Source organism: Penicillium antarcticum (assembly GCF_028974205.1).
Source record: "Penicillium antarcticum strain IBT 31339 chromosome Unknown utg000006l_segment0_segment0, whole genome shotgun sequence".
Lineage (NCBI taxonomy): Eukaryota > Fungi > Ascomycota > Eurotiomycetes > Eurotiales > Aspergillaceae > Penicillium > Penicillium antarcticum.
In genome coordinates, this window is record NW_026695304.1 from 856643 (window position 1) to 871574 (window position 14932).

Consider the following 14932-nt stretch of genomic DNA (forward strand, 5'->3'; position numbering starts at 1 on the left):
CGAAGTGGACCTGAATCCTCCATGCCACAAGTACCTAGGATTCCTCAACTGATTCGCCTATCCGACTGCATAACAGACCCTCCCTCTCCTCTTTCCTACAGGAGGAAATGCATCAATTATTAGCGGAGTCTCGGAAAGAGGGCGATAATTGGTCCATTCGAGCTTTGGCGCTAGAGGATGATTTACAAGATCCACATCTCCGGCCCTTGTTTGTGACTCGACTGCAGCTTGCTTGTGAACACATTTAAACAAATCAATTCCCATCATGTCGATTCTTGATCTACCAGATACAACCTGAATCACGTCTGCAATGGACACCAAAGCTCCCGACCCCGAGTCGGTCGCGTCGACTGACGCGTCCAGCACGAATCCCGCCGACGTGCAGCTGCTGGGTAAGAAACGGTAACTTCGTGTGTTGTTTTTGCGGGGAAGTCCGGTCGCGATCTTGAAAGCTGATGCTCTGCAAAGCCCGGATGGGCTACAAGCAGGAACTCCGCCGACATTATTCCACTCCGCAGGTGTTCGCAGTTGCGTTTAGTATCATGGGCTTAGTGCCCTCGATCGCATCGACGCTCTCATTTTCTCTACCTGCAGGTCCAGTCGGTATGGTTTGGGTATGGCATCAATCGCATATTCATTAGTGCGGTCAATTAACTGGATTTGGCGACACAGGGATGGTTCACAGCGAGTTCATTCATTTTCTTGGTCGGGCTGGCAATGGTATGTTCTGGTGTGGAACTGGATCTTCAGTCCAAGTATGAACTATGGAGCTCACACCCACCAGGCCGATCTTGCTTCTGCGATGCCTACAGCTGGCGGTCTTTATTTCTGGACTCATTACTTTGCTGGGACTAAATGGAAGAATCCGCTTAGCTTTCTGATCGGTTACAGCAACACACTAGGCCTAATTGGAGGCATGTGCTCCGTGGACTGTGAGGATGATCATTGCACGTACCCGTCGCTGTCGATCTCTTTACTTACTTTTGGTAAATGGTAGATACACTCGCGCTCATGATCCTCTCATGCGTATCAATCGCACGAGGGGACGGATGGTCTGCCTCTCGCGGCGTCATCTATGCTGTCTATATCGGACTGATTCTTCTTCACGGAATCTGCGCGTCCCTAGGTGGCCGCATAATGCCGAAGATCCAGACATGTTGCATCTACATAAACATTGCACTCGTCATTGCGACAGTCATCGCATTGCCAGTTGGAAAGGTCACTCGCGGCGGATCTCTCAACTCTGGTGAATTCGTCTACCGCCACATTGACAATGAAACAACCTGGCCGACCGGATGGGGATTTATGCTCGCATGGCTAGCTCCAATCTGGTCCATTGCGTCCTTCGATTCATGCGTGCACATGAGCGAGGAAGCTCTGCACGCTGCAAAAGCCGTACCACTGGGTATAATATGCTCGGCCGGCTCCGCATTCGTACTTGGATTCCTAGTTCTCTCTATCATCGCAGCATCAATGAATCCGGACGTGACTGCGACACTAACCACAGATTTCGGTCAGCCAATGGCTCAAATCTATTATGATGCGCTAGGCAAAGATGGTGCTTTGGTTTTCATGGCTATCTTATGCTTGACTCAATTCCTCATTGGGTTGAGCCTAATTGTTGCAGCTTCTCGGCAGGCATGGGCCTTTTCTCGCGACGGTGCACTCCCTTTCTCTGGTTTCTTCCGGCATATCAGTAACAGAATCAAATACCAGCCTGTCCGTATCATTTTCGGTTTAGTGGTTGCATGTCTTGTGTTGGGTTTGCTATGCTTGATCAACTCCGCTGCCACCAATGCGCTCTTCTCGCTATTTATTGCGAGTAATTATGTATCATGGGGCACGCCGATTCTTTGTCGCCTGGTCTGGGGCCAAGATCGCTTTCGTCCCGGTGAGTTCTATACCGGTCGCTTCAGCAAACCGATTGCCGGCGTGGCCGTTGTCTATCTCCTGTTCGGTGTTGTGCTATCTATGTTCCCAGCTGAGGGTCCCAATCCATCTGGTATGTCACGCCCCATGAACTGCCTGATTAAATGGCTAAATGTGTTAATAGCATCGGACATGAACTACACTATCGTCATCAATGGCTTTGTCTGGGCTGGTTGTATGATATACTACTTCCTCTTTGCCAGACATTGGTACACCGGACCGCAGATGACTGTCGATGAGAATGCTTCCACCAGTTCGGACAATACTATCGTTGCCCCGATGGCTTCTGTGTCAGAAGGAAATGTACCTCGCGATGGCAGTCGTAAGGAGGATTGAATGTATCTTGTCGTTTTTAGCTTTGACCTCTTAGTACGGCATGGTTTATACCCATTATATTCAAATCATCACAATAATCATTTAGCTCGCGTCTATGGGTTACTGGAGCCCATAGACAGCTGCATCTCATCGACATCCCCAGCCGGTCTTGACTTTTAGTGTATGGCATACACGTCCCGGCACCGGCATCGACGGGTGTCGGTAAGAATATCAAAGGTAACATGTATACGAGGCGTAGTCAAAGTTTCAATGCGATAAAATTTATTTGCAATGTACCAAATGTACGTTCGGGGGATATATGTATAAATTTACAAGAAAACGCCGGCATTAAGCTGCTTTTCCCAGATGTGAGCTAGCAAGTACGTAAAGAAACAGTCGGCAAAAGTCGTCAATAATCAAGAGCCGCCACCCAAGATGAAACCCGAAAAAAAAGATAGTCATCCAAGATCAATCTTTTACAGGGCAACCATGAAGCCCAGGACACCAGCCATACCGGCAGCGGCAGCGCCGATAGCAGTAGGGCGAGCGAAGGCACCGTTGTCAGATGTAGAAGAGGAGCCGGAAGCAGACTCGCTGGCGGAGGAGCCAGTGGAGGAAGAGTCGCTAGAAGAGCCGGTAGAGCTGGTCTCGCCAGTGGTGGTGGTCATGGTGGTAGATACGGTAGCAGTGGCTGAGCCCTCGGAGTTGGTCAGGGTGTGGCCAGTGACCCAGGTGGAAGCCTGGCTACGGGCATCGCTGGCTCGGCTCTGAGCATCGGAGGCAATGGTGCTGGCCTCGTTCTCGGCAGCCGTGGCGGCAGCGCCGGCAGCACCGGTCAGAGTTGAGACGGCGGCGGCACCACCAGTGTGGACAGCGTTGGCGATGGAGGTGGCTTCAGCTGCGGCGTCAGAGCCGATGGACTGGCCGTCGGCCTTGGCAGTTGAGTAGACACCCTCAGCTCCGGTGACGAGGTTGTTGATGTCGTCGCCAATTTCGGGGGTGGCCATGGCAGCGGTGGCCAGGAAGAGAGCAGAGACGACAGAGAACTTCATTGTGGATATGTGAGGAAATTTGCGATATAGATTGAATAGGGAGGTTCGAATTAAAAGTGGGTGAAGAATTGAGTTTGAGATTCAATGGATGATAGTCAATGGATGATAGTCAAATAATCTGGGGGAAAGCCACCCTTTATAAAAAATTTTGATGAAGGTGCAGCTCCTGTCCCAGGTTATTGATAGAAACAGCGGGGTGTAATTGTGACTAGTTGGCTAGGCAGCCGAATGAGGCAGTGGCAAGATGACCTCAGCCATGTGAAGAGCAATTCTCACGTCGATCGCAGGGTCCGCTCAGGGATAGGGGACCAGTGTCGAGCTAGGAAAATGCATCGGATGTCCCACCATGCAATTTTGGGTAAGCCCATCGTCATTTCGGGGCCCACTGAGTCATATGGGCGCAGCGATGGGGCTGTTTGGGGCCGTTTCATCGTCCCGGCCAGATCTGGCCTGCATAGTCTTGCATGAGCTTGTACTGTACCTGCTTTCCATGTGCCCGTATGCGATACAGCACAGCCAGCACAGATTTAGAAACCTTCACCTGTGGGTATTTGGCTGCCTTCCCGTCCCAACAACTCGCCGGAACCCCCGGCAGTCCCACAGAGCCCCCTGAGTATTTGGTGTCCACCGGGGAAAGACTCCACTGATCAGCTATGGACAATCAGCGTGAGTGGTCGAACACCTTCGAGTCTCTCCAATACGGTGGGTCATCTTAGTGTTGAGTGCATCGGGCTTGGCGTCCGTCATGATCGAAGTCAATAATTTGCTGTTCAGGAGACTTCCATACCATTGTAATTGCTCTTGTTTGAGAATGGCCAAGACCTGAGGTGATGCGTTATTGTTTTGGAAGTACCATTTACAAGGCCAAGGGACACTGACCAGTGTATCATGATTCGTTGTGGATTAAGCGACTGGGGAGGCGAAGCTCGGAATGCGTCGGACTGAGGCATGAGGCGCATGATCACGTGAATGTGGCAATGCACGATATAAAAAGAAACAGGGAACGGGCGTGAAAGGTACACGTCATGGAGTATACTTCCTACGTGTTAATTTCTATTGCTTGCTATGCATAATTGTGGTGCCTAGTTCATCGAGCTCAGGGTTGTATTCATGAAATATATCATTATTAATTAATCTAGTTCATTATACAACAAAATGCATATGTCCAAATGATGCAATAAAACGCCACGTCCAATATCAAGTCGTGAATTGGCCGTAAACCTGAATTATAGCTTCCCATCCACCCTTGTGGTTGGACTCACGCGGGTTGCTCTTATTATCAAGAACCATCACATCGGTCATACGCGTACTAATTGAGTACCAGACCAGGTTGATAGGATTGTTCGTCACCCGCATCATGTTCGATTGGCAATTGCCATTGCAGGGTTCATTATAGAGACCGTTCCAGTAGCCGTCGAAGAAGGCCCAGGCCGCTGAATTGTATAGCGCGACGTCTGATCCTCCATCCACGTTCGTGGCCAATGCCGTACGGCATTTCTGGTCTCCTGTCGCGCACCATGAGAAATCAGGGTCACCGTATTTTGGTTCAGCTGCCCATGGTGCTGGTGCAGCCTCGTACTCTCCCTGGCCCTGCATGTATGGAGTCTCTGTTTGCAGAAGGCCTGCGAAGACGTTCTGAGCATTGTGGAAGTTGTAGTTATACAACCAGTGATGCTCAGAACCAGTACCAGTGAGCCATGTACCTTTGGTTGCTTCGACAAGAATGCCACGGCCAGTTGAGATGATGGTGAGGAGTGACTCGCTGTCGAGATTATGATCGGCGGTCCAGCCCCAGAAGTTCTCGATGTATGCAGATGACGATTCAGTCAGGTGCATGACCATGAAGGCAGCCATACAGTTCTTGGGGTCCTGGGATGTGCAGGTGCCAGAGATGCTCGTGTCGGCTGTACCGCCAACGGTAGCCATGGTGTTCCACAGACCGACTTCACCTGGCTCGCTGCCTGCAGCGTTGATTTCAATTATCTTAGCACCTGGAAGGATCTCTCCGACGGAGAAACGCATATCTTGGATTTCAATAAGACCAACGTCACCTGGGTTGCCAAGCTTAACAACTGCTCTCGGGTTGCTAATGTCTTTGAAGTTGTCCCCGTATCCAGAGATGACGGCCCAAGCTTCCCCAACAATGCGAGTTCCGACTGGAACGAAGATCGTATCAGACACACGGTAAACACCGAAGGGGATGTAAGTCACTTTGCAGGACTCGGCGTTCTCAGCCAAAATAGCGTTCAGTGCTTTAGTATCATCGGTTTTACCGTCTCCCTTGACTGAGTATCCATGAACAGTCTTCACATTGACAATATCGGCAGATGCGTAGTCCTGGTAGGTAGGCTGTGCCTTGGTGAAGAACTTGTCACCAACAAGAAGCTGGGGAGAGCGCTCAGTACGCCACTCAACACCCGTCTCATATGTTGTGGGAACGACTGAGCCCCAGACCCACGTTTCCACGTGAGAAGTCGCAGCCAATGCTACTTTCCCTGAGGTATCAACTGCAATGGCATTCTCGCCACTGTGTCGGAAGTTCTGGATCAGGAATTGGCTGTTCTGGTTGCCGGAGTCATGAGATGAATCATAGAATCGGATAATAGGGCCGTTGTTCAAGGATAACGAGTCGAGAAGCACCAAGCTTCCCAAGCCATTGCCAGTCATATCAATTCCAGTGCCACAGCTATCAAAGCGGGCGCGTTGAAGAAGCACTGTCCAGCCACCAATCGCGTGGAATCCAGTCTTACACGCCTGGAAATAGATGTTTTTGAAGTTGACCTGCTGGTTCGAGTTTCTGATTCCAACAGCACCGCCAATGATGTCCTGTCCAACGTTAGCTTGCTTCCGACCTCAATCTCTAAAGCTTAACTTACCACATCAGTGACAGCAATAGTGGAACCAGCTTTTAAATCAATACCAGTGTGGCCGGTTGATTGCTGTGGCATGTGGATCTTGACGTTAGTCAATCCAGATCCTTGCGCAACTCCCCACTGGAGAGCGGTAAATCCACGGCTTGGATCAAGTTCAGTGGTATCCAAGATGACATTTTTGAGCAGCATTGCAAAGCTAGTCTCCGGTGCGCCAGCGTTCTCGTCATATCCCATAACCAGATGTCCGCCTTGGAAACCCGGAGCGGCCTTGAGAACCGGTGGGTTCAGCGGGTTTCCGACGATGATGGTTCCAACAGTCATTCTTAAAGTGCTGCCGAGCCTATACACGCCCCCGGGAAGATACACTTCAGCGGGATAGCGGGTAACACCATGGCCTTTGCGACTACCGCCCATGCCGTCGTCGTCGATTGCCTTTTGCAACTTGGAAGTTTGGTCTCCAGAGCCATCATTGACAACCGAATAGTCCATGACATTACGGTAGACCGGGTATCGCCTCGTCGAGTTAGCGTATGGAGCAATGCCTGCTCCCTGCTGATTGTGGTCTTGTTCATCAAGCCAGAAAGGTCCCGGAGACTTGGCCGCAGGGCTGGCGCATGTCTTTGTTGCAGGGGCAAAGACCGGTTTCATTGAAGAACTGAAGATGTTTTTAGCTTTGAATATACTCGTTGTCAAATTGTTTACATACGCAGCTGGCTCGGTGATATCATTCTTCGTCTGCGATGGTGTTGCTTCTGAAAAACTTGGCTCTACCAATGGCACACCGGTTGTTGAAGGCAGACTAGCTGTTGAAAATGCAGTGGTCGTTGAAGATACACTTGTTGGCGTTGTACTTTTCGCGGCCTTTGTCTTTGCGGCGCTGGATGTCGCTGATGAAACGCTAGTCTCTTTTGCCGGGATGGGCAACGGCGCCGATGAAGAATTTGGAACCCAATTAATAGGGGTCGTTGTGCTTGGTGGTTCACCAGTCAGTCCTGCTAACGAAGATGCCAAATTCCAGTCAAAGAAGGGAAATCCATCTGGTGGAGCAGCGATACGCGGCGACTCAGTCGCGTGAATCAAATGAAGAGGAACAATAGCACTAGAAGCAGTCAACGCAACAGCTGCAATTGCAGCGCAAGATGACAGACCCCGCATAATCAATTATTGGCCGTGATCTCGGCCCTGAACAATATGCGAAAGCAGTGACACGAAGAAGAAAAGAATGGATAAGAATTAGAAATACCTTTCAACAAATGTCGGACTAAACAACTGTCACCATGCACGACATGTTGTTATGCGCGGATCAGGTAATTTGTATCTGGAATGTTTATGCGGTTATGGCCGCATACTGGCTGGCCAGGTGAGAGAGAGCCACAACGTTGATCGGCGCCCCTTGCAAGTCCCGGGGGTTGGGAACCTATTGGAGAGTTAAACAAGTGAAGTGGCTATGTTAGCTGCAGGATCTTGTCATTTCCATCTTGCTTCTCATCTGATAGCAATGTGAATTCGAATTTTGCGAGTCAAGTGTCAGCTTGTAGATGTCGCTGTTGTGAATTTTCCGAACTCGGATCGGTAGCGCCCCGAACCTATGCCATCACCAATCCTCAGCCTCCACACCCTACCACGACTAATTACATTTGGTTTCGTTGTGCACATCTTCTGATACATTAATTTACATATAGACTTTTGGTAAATCGTTCTAATCACATTCAATCGTGGGTAGGTAAGAAATCGGTGGATTACAAGCCCCGTTGAATGAAGTACTCAAGATATATATCACTCAGTAGCCACAGCATACACCAGATCTTCCTTTCAGCTTTGTCATTACGTCGACCTGAAAAGCAGACATACTTTACAATTTAATTCCAAGCCTGATTATGGTTGGTTACAATTGAGCTAATGTGTCACTACATCATCTTCAACGCCAAGTGCCATATGTGACCCGGTGTTTAATGCAGCGCAACGACATCATAGCCCATCTCTGCGTAGATACTCATGGTAGTGGCTAATCACCGGCCCAAAAAGGCCCCCGTGTCCCCCCCTTGCATCGCCTAGACTCAGTGGTGTTATTGTTTTAGCAGCGTTCCGCGCCTGTCTCACATACCAACGGTAACGACGCAACGGAGAATATGCTTCCATGTTTAGATACGCCTGTTTAAACGATCGCGAAAGCCACGTCAGTAAACCCACCCGCTATAAGCCCTAAGTCACTAGTTGATGCACGCGTGAATTTTTCAACCTACTTACTTCCATTGGTTCGGTCTCCGAAATTTCAGGGATCAAAATTTGATAGGGTGATGTTTTACGTTCGGTCAGAGAGACCGGAGGAAATAAGAGTTTGTTCGGTGAAAGCAAATCTTACTTCGATTTACTCATGAATAGCGATGGTGTCCTAAGTCTACAGAGTAGTCCAGCTCAAAACCCAAACCTGATTCGATTTCTCGGCCTATTGAGAAGCGTACGTGTCGTGCAGTGTGACTGGTATACACAATCACCGTTTTTATAGTCTATCTCTCTAGATATCGCATGCAATTTACGTTCAAGTGAGAGTTTGCCAGTGAAAGCAGCACAACGCTAAAACTTCCATTTCTTCAAGGGCGGCGATAACTGTTCCCAATCCGTTCGTCATGAAGGCATTCCGCGCGATGTTTCCCTTGATAGTTGTTGGCTTAACAGGGCCATCTGGTATTGTTTGTAATGGAAGTCACTGAATATGTGTTCGTTAAGGATTTGTCTGACCCAGGGCTAGGTAATACATGTGTAATACATCTCTGTAGTACGCCATGCGTCTTGTCAGTTCCATTGAAAGCTGACACTGAATAAAAGCTCATTGATTCTATGCCAAGTCTATCAAAACAAGTCCATATCTGCGAATCAATGTCAGAAGTGGGGGGAGGGGCGTCGCGTTAGTAAGCTGAATTGGATTTATCGATAAATCCATGCATCTCACTGCAGGCGGAAAAGTTCCTCTGAATTGTCTCCATTCGTTGGCCAAGACCTTCTAAATTCACTCAGGCAACACTTTGATTCAAAATGGGCTCAAGTCTGGACTGGCCGCTGCATCCGATCTATTCACCAGCGCAGCTCAGCCGGTATTTTGATAAACTCAATCTTCCTTCCAATCTGCGACGCGAAGTATGGGATATGACATTATTGGCACTGAACGGGAATACAAACACCAACAATGCAGTCGCATTGTCGCAAATGGAAGCATTGCAACGTTATCAACTGGCGTCCGTGCCCTTCGAGAACGTCGATCTGCATTACTCGTTCCACCGTAGTATCTCCACCGATACCCAGACTGTGCTCGAGAAAATCGTTGATTCAACTTCTCATAGAGGCGGATACTGCATGGAGAACAACATCCTATTTGGAGCGGTATTGCAAAGCATGGGATACAGAATCACCTCAGTTGGAGGCCGAGTGAATGAAGCCGTACAGCCAATGTCTGGATCGAAGAACTGGAAAGGTCCCAAATATGACGGATGGTACGAGTCTCTTTCTTGTTCTTATATTGTAGAAGGCACAACGCTTTTGAACCTTTGCCTGTCACTAACCATCAAAATACAGGAACCACATGGTCAACATTGTTACTATCGAAGGTCAGAAGTACCTGGTAGACGTAGGATTCGGCTCGAACGGGCCGCACAAGCCTATTCCTCTAATCCAGAATTATGAATTTCACAATACAGGTGACTTGCATGGACGCCTCATTCATGGACCGATCACCCAACATGGGCGAACTGGACAACAACCACTTTGGCAATATGACATTCGCGTGGGGGACAGCTCATGGATACCTGCATATTGCTTTACAGAGATGGAATTCTATCCAGAAGACTTCAAGATGATGAACTACTTCATGAGCACGAACCGCGCAAGCTGGTTCACGTTTCATGTCGTATGCGTTCGGATGTTGCTAGATGATGAGGGAAAGAAAGTTGTGGGTGATCTGACTCTGTTCAATAATACGATGAAAAGACGCCTGGGGGCAACATCGGAGGTGTTACAAACCTTCAACTCTGATGAGGAACGCGTCGCAGCTCTCGAGAAATATTTCAAGATTACTCTTTCGCGAGCGGATAGGGAAAGTATTCGACATACAAGCTCAGAGATCTTATAAGGAAGGAACTTGCTAGATCTTCTGTATGCTGTCTCTTTCACTGGCAAAACATAGATAATAAACCGGGTTCAATCTGACAACTAAATACCGTCCGAACATCTATCGGAGCCATCGGTTTCGCTCAAGAAGATTGCCCAATCAAAAACAGTGACCCAAAGTCTTTTTATAGTCCCATGGTTACATTTTCTGAACAGATCATCCGAGTCGCTTAAAAATGGGCAAAAAAAAAGGGCGAAGGAAGAGAGGCTAGATGGGAGCACAAATGATGTATGAAATAGCGCCCTCACTCCGGGAAATTTGTAATGACCTAATTCAATACTTCATAGCACTTTGAACAGACTTATGATCCTTGTTGTAGTAATCACAACATGCTGTCCTCACCTCAGTGTTCTCCTTCTTACTTCATCCACTAAACATTCATGGTGAGCACATCGGTATAGCCACAGCGAATCAAAACCATATCTTCGGGGTTCTCAACGCAAGTCCACTCAGTCCCAGACTTGAGCAAGGCCTGTCCCTTCTCAGCGATCGGGCCATCAACCCGCTCAAGCTCCAAGGTAAAGCCGTGGAAATCGACAGCGCCATCGGGGAATCGAATATAGTATTGACCGTTGTTGCATCGGGCGCTTTGCTTGGGCGAGGATCCGTAGCTCCTGTAATCCGGTAGATGCCAATTAGCCTTCGAGTATGTCAGGTGATCATGTTCTCTGTATTGATCTTACCAGATCAAGTTGCAGTCGGTGGGAGTGTCATCTGGGTAGTTCGGGTCGATGACCATGAAATGCATAGTAGCAGAGGAATAGGTGGTTGCCGAGGCTCTAAAATCGCTAATCGAGATCGAGTTCTCGCGCTTGGCGTTGGCTGGAGCGGCGAACACCGAGCTGGCGGCGAGGAGAAGAGACGCAATGGTGAACTTCATGATGTCGGATGAACTGAGTAATTGGATTTCTGAGATATAGTTGAAAGTAGTCTTCGAGCTGTGTTGGATGATGCCCCAGAGTTGCGAAGACACGCGCTTTTATGCCCTTGGTATACTGCCATTGCTGTACTTCTTAGGCATCCAACATCTGAAACATCTCAACCACGGTGAAACTAACTTAGTCAACAATCATTTCTGTGATAGACAATTGGTAGTCAGTAATCGGGGCTGAGAACACAAATGAAACATTGCGGTGAGTTCGACGTATCCCAGTCAACTCTTAGCCCTGGATACGTATCTAAGGCAAATTAAGTGTATAGGGATTGGATGTGATGGAAGATTCTATTTCCAGACCTTAATACTGTAGATGTCTCCTATAAGGCCTCCCAGTCACCAGACCTTTTGTGCTGACAGGCTTAGAACCCGAATGTAGATCATTGCTTTGTATGGAGAGTACCTTTGCTGAAAAAGCAAACTTCGATGGACGCACCCCAAAATAGCACTCTGAGATGGACTCTCCCACTTTTTAATCTCTCTGGTGTTATAATCAAGCGGGGCGATCGTGATACTTGCTTTACTTGTAGGTAGTTCATCTCGACAACATTTGAACGTGCGGGGTGGGCACTGTTCAATGACCCCTCGCGTGGGAGGGAAGATTCTTTTCTGTGTTAGCCGAGACAGAAAGTCGACTACGCGAGAGATCTAATCTCTGAGTGTATGGTCATCGGGTTCGCAGGTCCTGTGGACTTGACTGTTGATATACTTGACTACCAACATTTGCCGCATGAACCGCCGTCTGCCGCCTAAAAATTCTACCAATGCAGGCACCTCGGAGCAGCGCGTTGCCGAAATGAGATTAAGTGTGCGAGAAGCTCAAAATTGTTGATCTCTGCCTACTGTAGGGAGATGGTTCCTTGGCGCCTTTCTTGGCCTCATCTTAACCGAAGGCGTTGCCGGCGCCAAGATCAAAAGATCAGTTGCCACAATGATAAGATTGGATTTTCGTGGCACCCAATCCAAGGTAGAGTGATATTCGAAAATTTACATCAAAGGTTTGACCTATATGACATGTGGATTGATCCGAACCCTTGAAGCGGTAACGGACTTATTGGTAAATTGACGCATGTCGAACACCTCTAACTTGTTTTAATTTGTTGTCCGCCAAGCGGACCAAGACTTGTTTGATTAGCGACATCGGATTTATTTGCGCAATCCCCGATGGTGCAGCTTAGTTCCGAAACTTGGAGGTCTCGAGCACCGGATCCTTTCGGTTGTCTGTTTCTAGTATGCTGGCTGCTCTGATGTTGTCGGTTGGAGTGACCTACAGCCGTGGCTTCCGAATTTGATAATCAAAGCTAAGTAGTGAAGGTGTTATCAGAAGAGTGTCGGATGTTGCCGTCTCCTTGGGGCAGCTTACGGATGCCCTGTGGGGCCAAACTTTCGTAGCACACTAGAGCCCCTTGAATCATTGCTGATTGGATCAGAATGTCCGCTGGATATTATCAGATCATCTGATAGGAGCTGGTTCAATCTCGCTCTGGTATGCGGAAAGACCCTGAAAATTTCCGTACGTAACCTCCTCAACTGTCCTGTGCATCGTCGTCGGGTCTTGGAAACTAACTTTTTGATCCATCCTTGCTGGCCGAGAACATTTTATCAATCAGAATTTGACTTTCTGTTGATATTATGGAAAAGGCGACTGCTGTTGACCAGGTCACAGCGACCAGTGGCATTAATCGTGATGCCGAAAGAGCGATGGAGTTGAACGAGGGTGTCAATCACCCCTCTGATGATAAGGCCAGTCTTTCTGATGCAGACTTAGCCGAGTTTCAGGGTGGTGTCCAGCGAGTGAGAGCAATCACTGCCTCATGGGACAAAAAGACACTCATTCTCATGTTCATTCTGTAAGTCTAAGCTTTGGCTTCCGAAAATCCCTACTTGATCTTCCATCTAGCCAAAATCTAATCTCATCTGATAACACAGACTCTACCTCGTGTCATTCGTAGATGCGATGTTGTCCTCTGTCCAGAGTTCTCTGAACCCCTATATTACTTCTTCATTCGACAGTCACGGCCTGCTCCCGGTTGTCAGCGTGGTTTCCACCATTCTGGGCGGTTCTTCCAAATTGACTCTGGCCAAGATCATTGACATCTGGGGTCGTGTGGAAGGATTCTTGTTCATGCTCCTCATAATCGTTATCGGTCTGATCATGAAGGCTACATGTACAAGCATGGAGATGTATACCGCCGCACATACTCTATACTGGGTCGGCCACATCGGTCTTACTTACGTCGTTGAGATCATGTTGGCCGATATGACCACTCTCAGGAACCGTATGATTATGCTCGGTATCAACGGCACGCCCGGTATTGCTACCACCTTTGCCGGCCCGAAGGTCGCAGCTCTGTTCTATGCTAACCTCAACTTCCGCTGGGCGTTCGGAGCCTTCTGTATCATCCTAGTTGGAGTTTGTATTCCTGTAGCCGTTGTGATGCTATGGATGCAGCGCAAGGCCGAGAAAAACGGCATGTTGGAAAAAGAGCATTCCGGGCGCTCGTGGTGGCAATCGATTGCCTATTACTTTGTTCAATTTGATGGTGCGTATCACGTATCTCATGTCAAATTCGAGCTCATGCTAATAAATAAACCAAACTTTAGTGATTGGAATCATCTTGATCACTGCAGCGTTTTCTCTGATTCTCCTCCCCTTCAGCATCAATTCTTATGCCCCCAAGGGCTGGGCCAGTGGATATATCATTACCATGGAAGTTATCGGTGTGGTTTGTATTCCCGCATTCTACGTTTGGGAGCGATACTTCTCGCCGGTGCAGTTCCTCCCTTGGAAGTACCTGAAGGAGCCAACAATCATTGGCTCATCGCTCCTGTACGGTGTTATGTTCATCTCAACCTTGTACGTGCTTCCTCTCTCAGAAACCTCGATACATGCCAGAGAAACAGCAACATACTAACAACGAAATAGTACATGGAATACATACTTCAGTTCTTATCTCCAAGTTGTCAACAGACTGGACATCACCACAGCCAATTACGTGCTGAATGCTTACTCCCTGACATCCTTCATCTTCAGTCCTATCTTCGGCCTGTAGGTACCGTCAATCCATGTTCCTTCGATCAGACACTAATATCACCAGGGTGATTCGCTACACTGGAGAATTCCGATGGACAGCAATGGCAGGAATTCCAATCTTCCTCCTTGGTACCGCCCTCTTGATCCCCTACCGCCAACCAGGAACCGACGTCGGCACCCTCACAATGACACAAATTCTCGTCGGATTGGGCTCCTGTATGTTCACTGTCTGTGGGCAGATCGCCATTATGGCTACTGTAACTCACCAGGAAGTGGCGGTTGTAATGGCCATCTGGGGCCTGTTCGGTTCGATCGGTGCAGCCGTCGGTTCTGCAATTGCCGGTGGAATGTGGAACAACATGTTGGAGGGCGAACTTTACAACCGTCTCCCGGCCGACAGCAAGAGCAAGGCCGCGAGCATCTACCACGACTTGGTGACACAGATGTCGTATGCAGACGGAACTCCCGAGCACACTGCTATTGTTGGTGCCTACGGTGATGTCCAGAGAAAGATGGTTATTGTTGGAGTTTGTATCACTCCTCTTTGCATTCTTTGCACTTGGTTCTGGCGCAATGTCAATGTCAAGAAGCTGTTCAAGGAGCAGACTTCTGGAACCATCTGGTAGAGGCAAA

General features: G+C 48.6%; 6 protein-coding genes across 6 annotated transcripts; 3 read left to right on the forward strand and 3 right to left on the reverse strand.

The window, feature by feature from the left end:
* Positions 1–310: 310 nt before the first annotated feature.
* On the forward strand, positions 311–2265 carry N7508_006405 (putative GABA permease (Uga4); the record flags this gene model as incomplete). Its single annotated transcript, XM_058464471.1, has 6 exons — positions 311–392; positions 469–614; positions 673–720; positions 785–932; positions 998–2002; positions 2054–2265. The coding sequence occupies 6 exons, from the start codon at positions 311–313 to the stop codon at positions 2263–2265; spliced, it is 1641 nt and encodes a 546-aa protein (XP_058318324.1).
* Positions 2266–2720: 455 nt separating this feature from the next.
* Positions 2721–3296, reverse strand: N7508_006406 (putative GPI anchored protein; the record flags this gene model as incomplete). Its single annotated transcript, XM_058464472.1, has 1 exon — positions 2721–3296. The coding sequence occupies one exon, from the start codon at positions 3294–3296 to the stop codon at positions 2721–2723; it is 576 nt and encodes a 191-aa protein (XP_058318325.1).
* A 1197-nt stretch (positions 3297–4493) lies between these two features.
* On the reverse strand, positions 4494–7324 carry N7508_006407 (glycoside hydrolase family 55 protein; the record flags this gene model as incomplete). Its single annotated transcript, XM_058464473.1, has 3 exons — positions 4494–6122; positions 6173–6824; positions 6876–7324. 3 exons carry the CDS (start codon positions 7322–7324, stop codon positions 4494–4496), a joined length of 2730 nt encoding a protein of 909 aa, XP_058318326.1.
* Positions 7325–9202: 1878 nt separating this feature from the next.
* N7508_006408 (arylamine N-acetyltransferase family protein) lies at positions 9203–10292 on the forward strand (the record flags this gene model as incomplete). The annotated part of the gene is made up of 2 exons (XM_058464474.1): positions 9203–9657; positions 9740–10292. The coding sequence occupies 2 exons, from the start codon at positions 9203–9205 to the stop codon at positions 10290–10292; spliced, it is 1008 nt and encodes a 335-aa protein (XP_058318327.1).
* A 409-nt stretch (positions 10293–10701) lies between these two features.
* Positions 10702–11211, reverse strand: N7508_006409 (uncharacterized protein; the record flags this gene model as incomplete). Its single annotated transcript, XM_058464475.1, has 2 exons — positions 10702–10945; positions 11015–11211. 2 exons carry the CDS (start codon positions 11209–11211, stop codon positions 10702–10704), a joined length of 441 nt encoding a protein of 146 aa, XP_058318328.1.
* Positions 11212–12897: 1686 nt separating this feature from the next.
* Positions 12898–14925, forward strand: N7508_006410 (uncharacterized protein; the record flags this gene model as incomplete). The annotated part of the gene is made up of 5 exons (XM_058464476.1): positions 12898–13115; positions 13195–13808; positions 13870–14122; positions 14192–14314; positions 14364–14925. The coding sequence occupies 5 exons, from the start codon at positions 12898–12900 to the stop codon at positions 14923–14925; spliced, it is 1770 nt and encodes a 589-aa protein (XP_058318329.1).
* Positions 14926–14932: the final 7 nt, after the last annotated feature.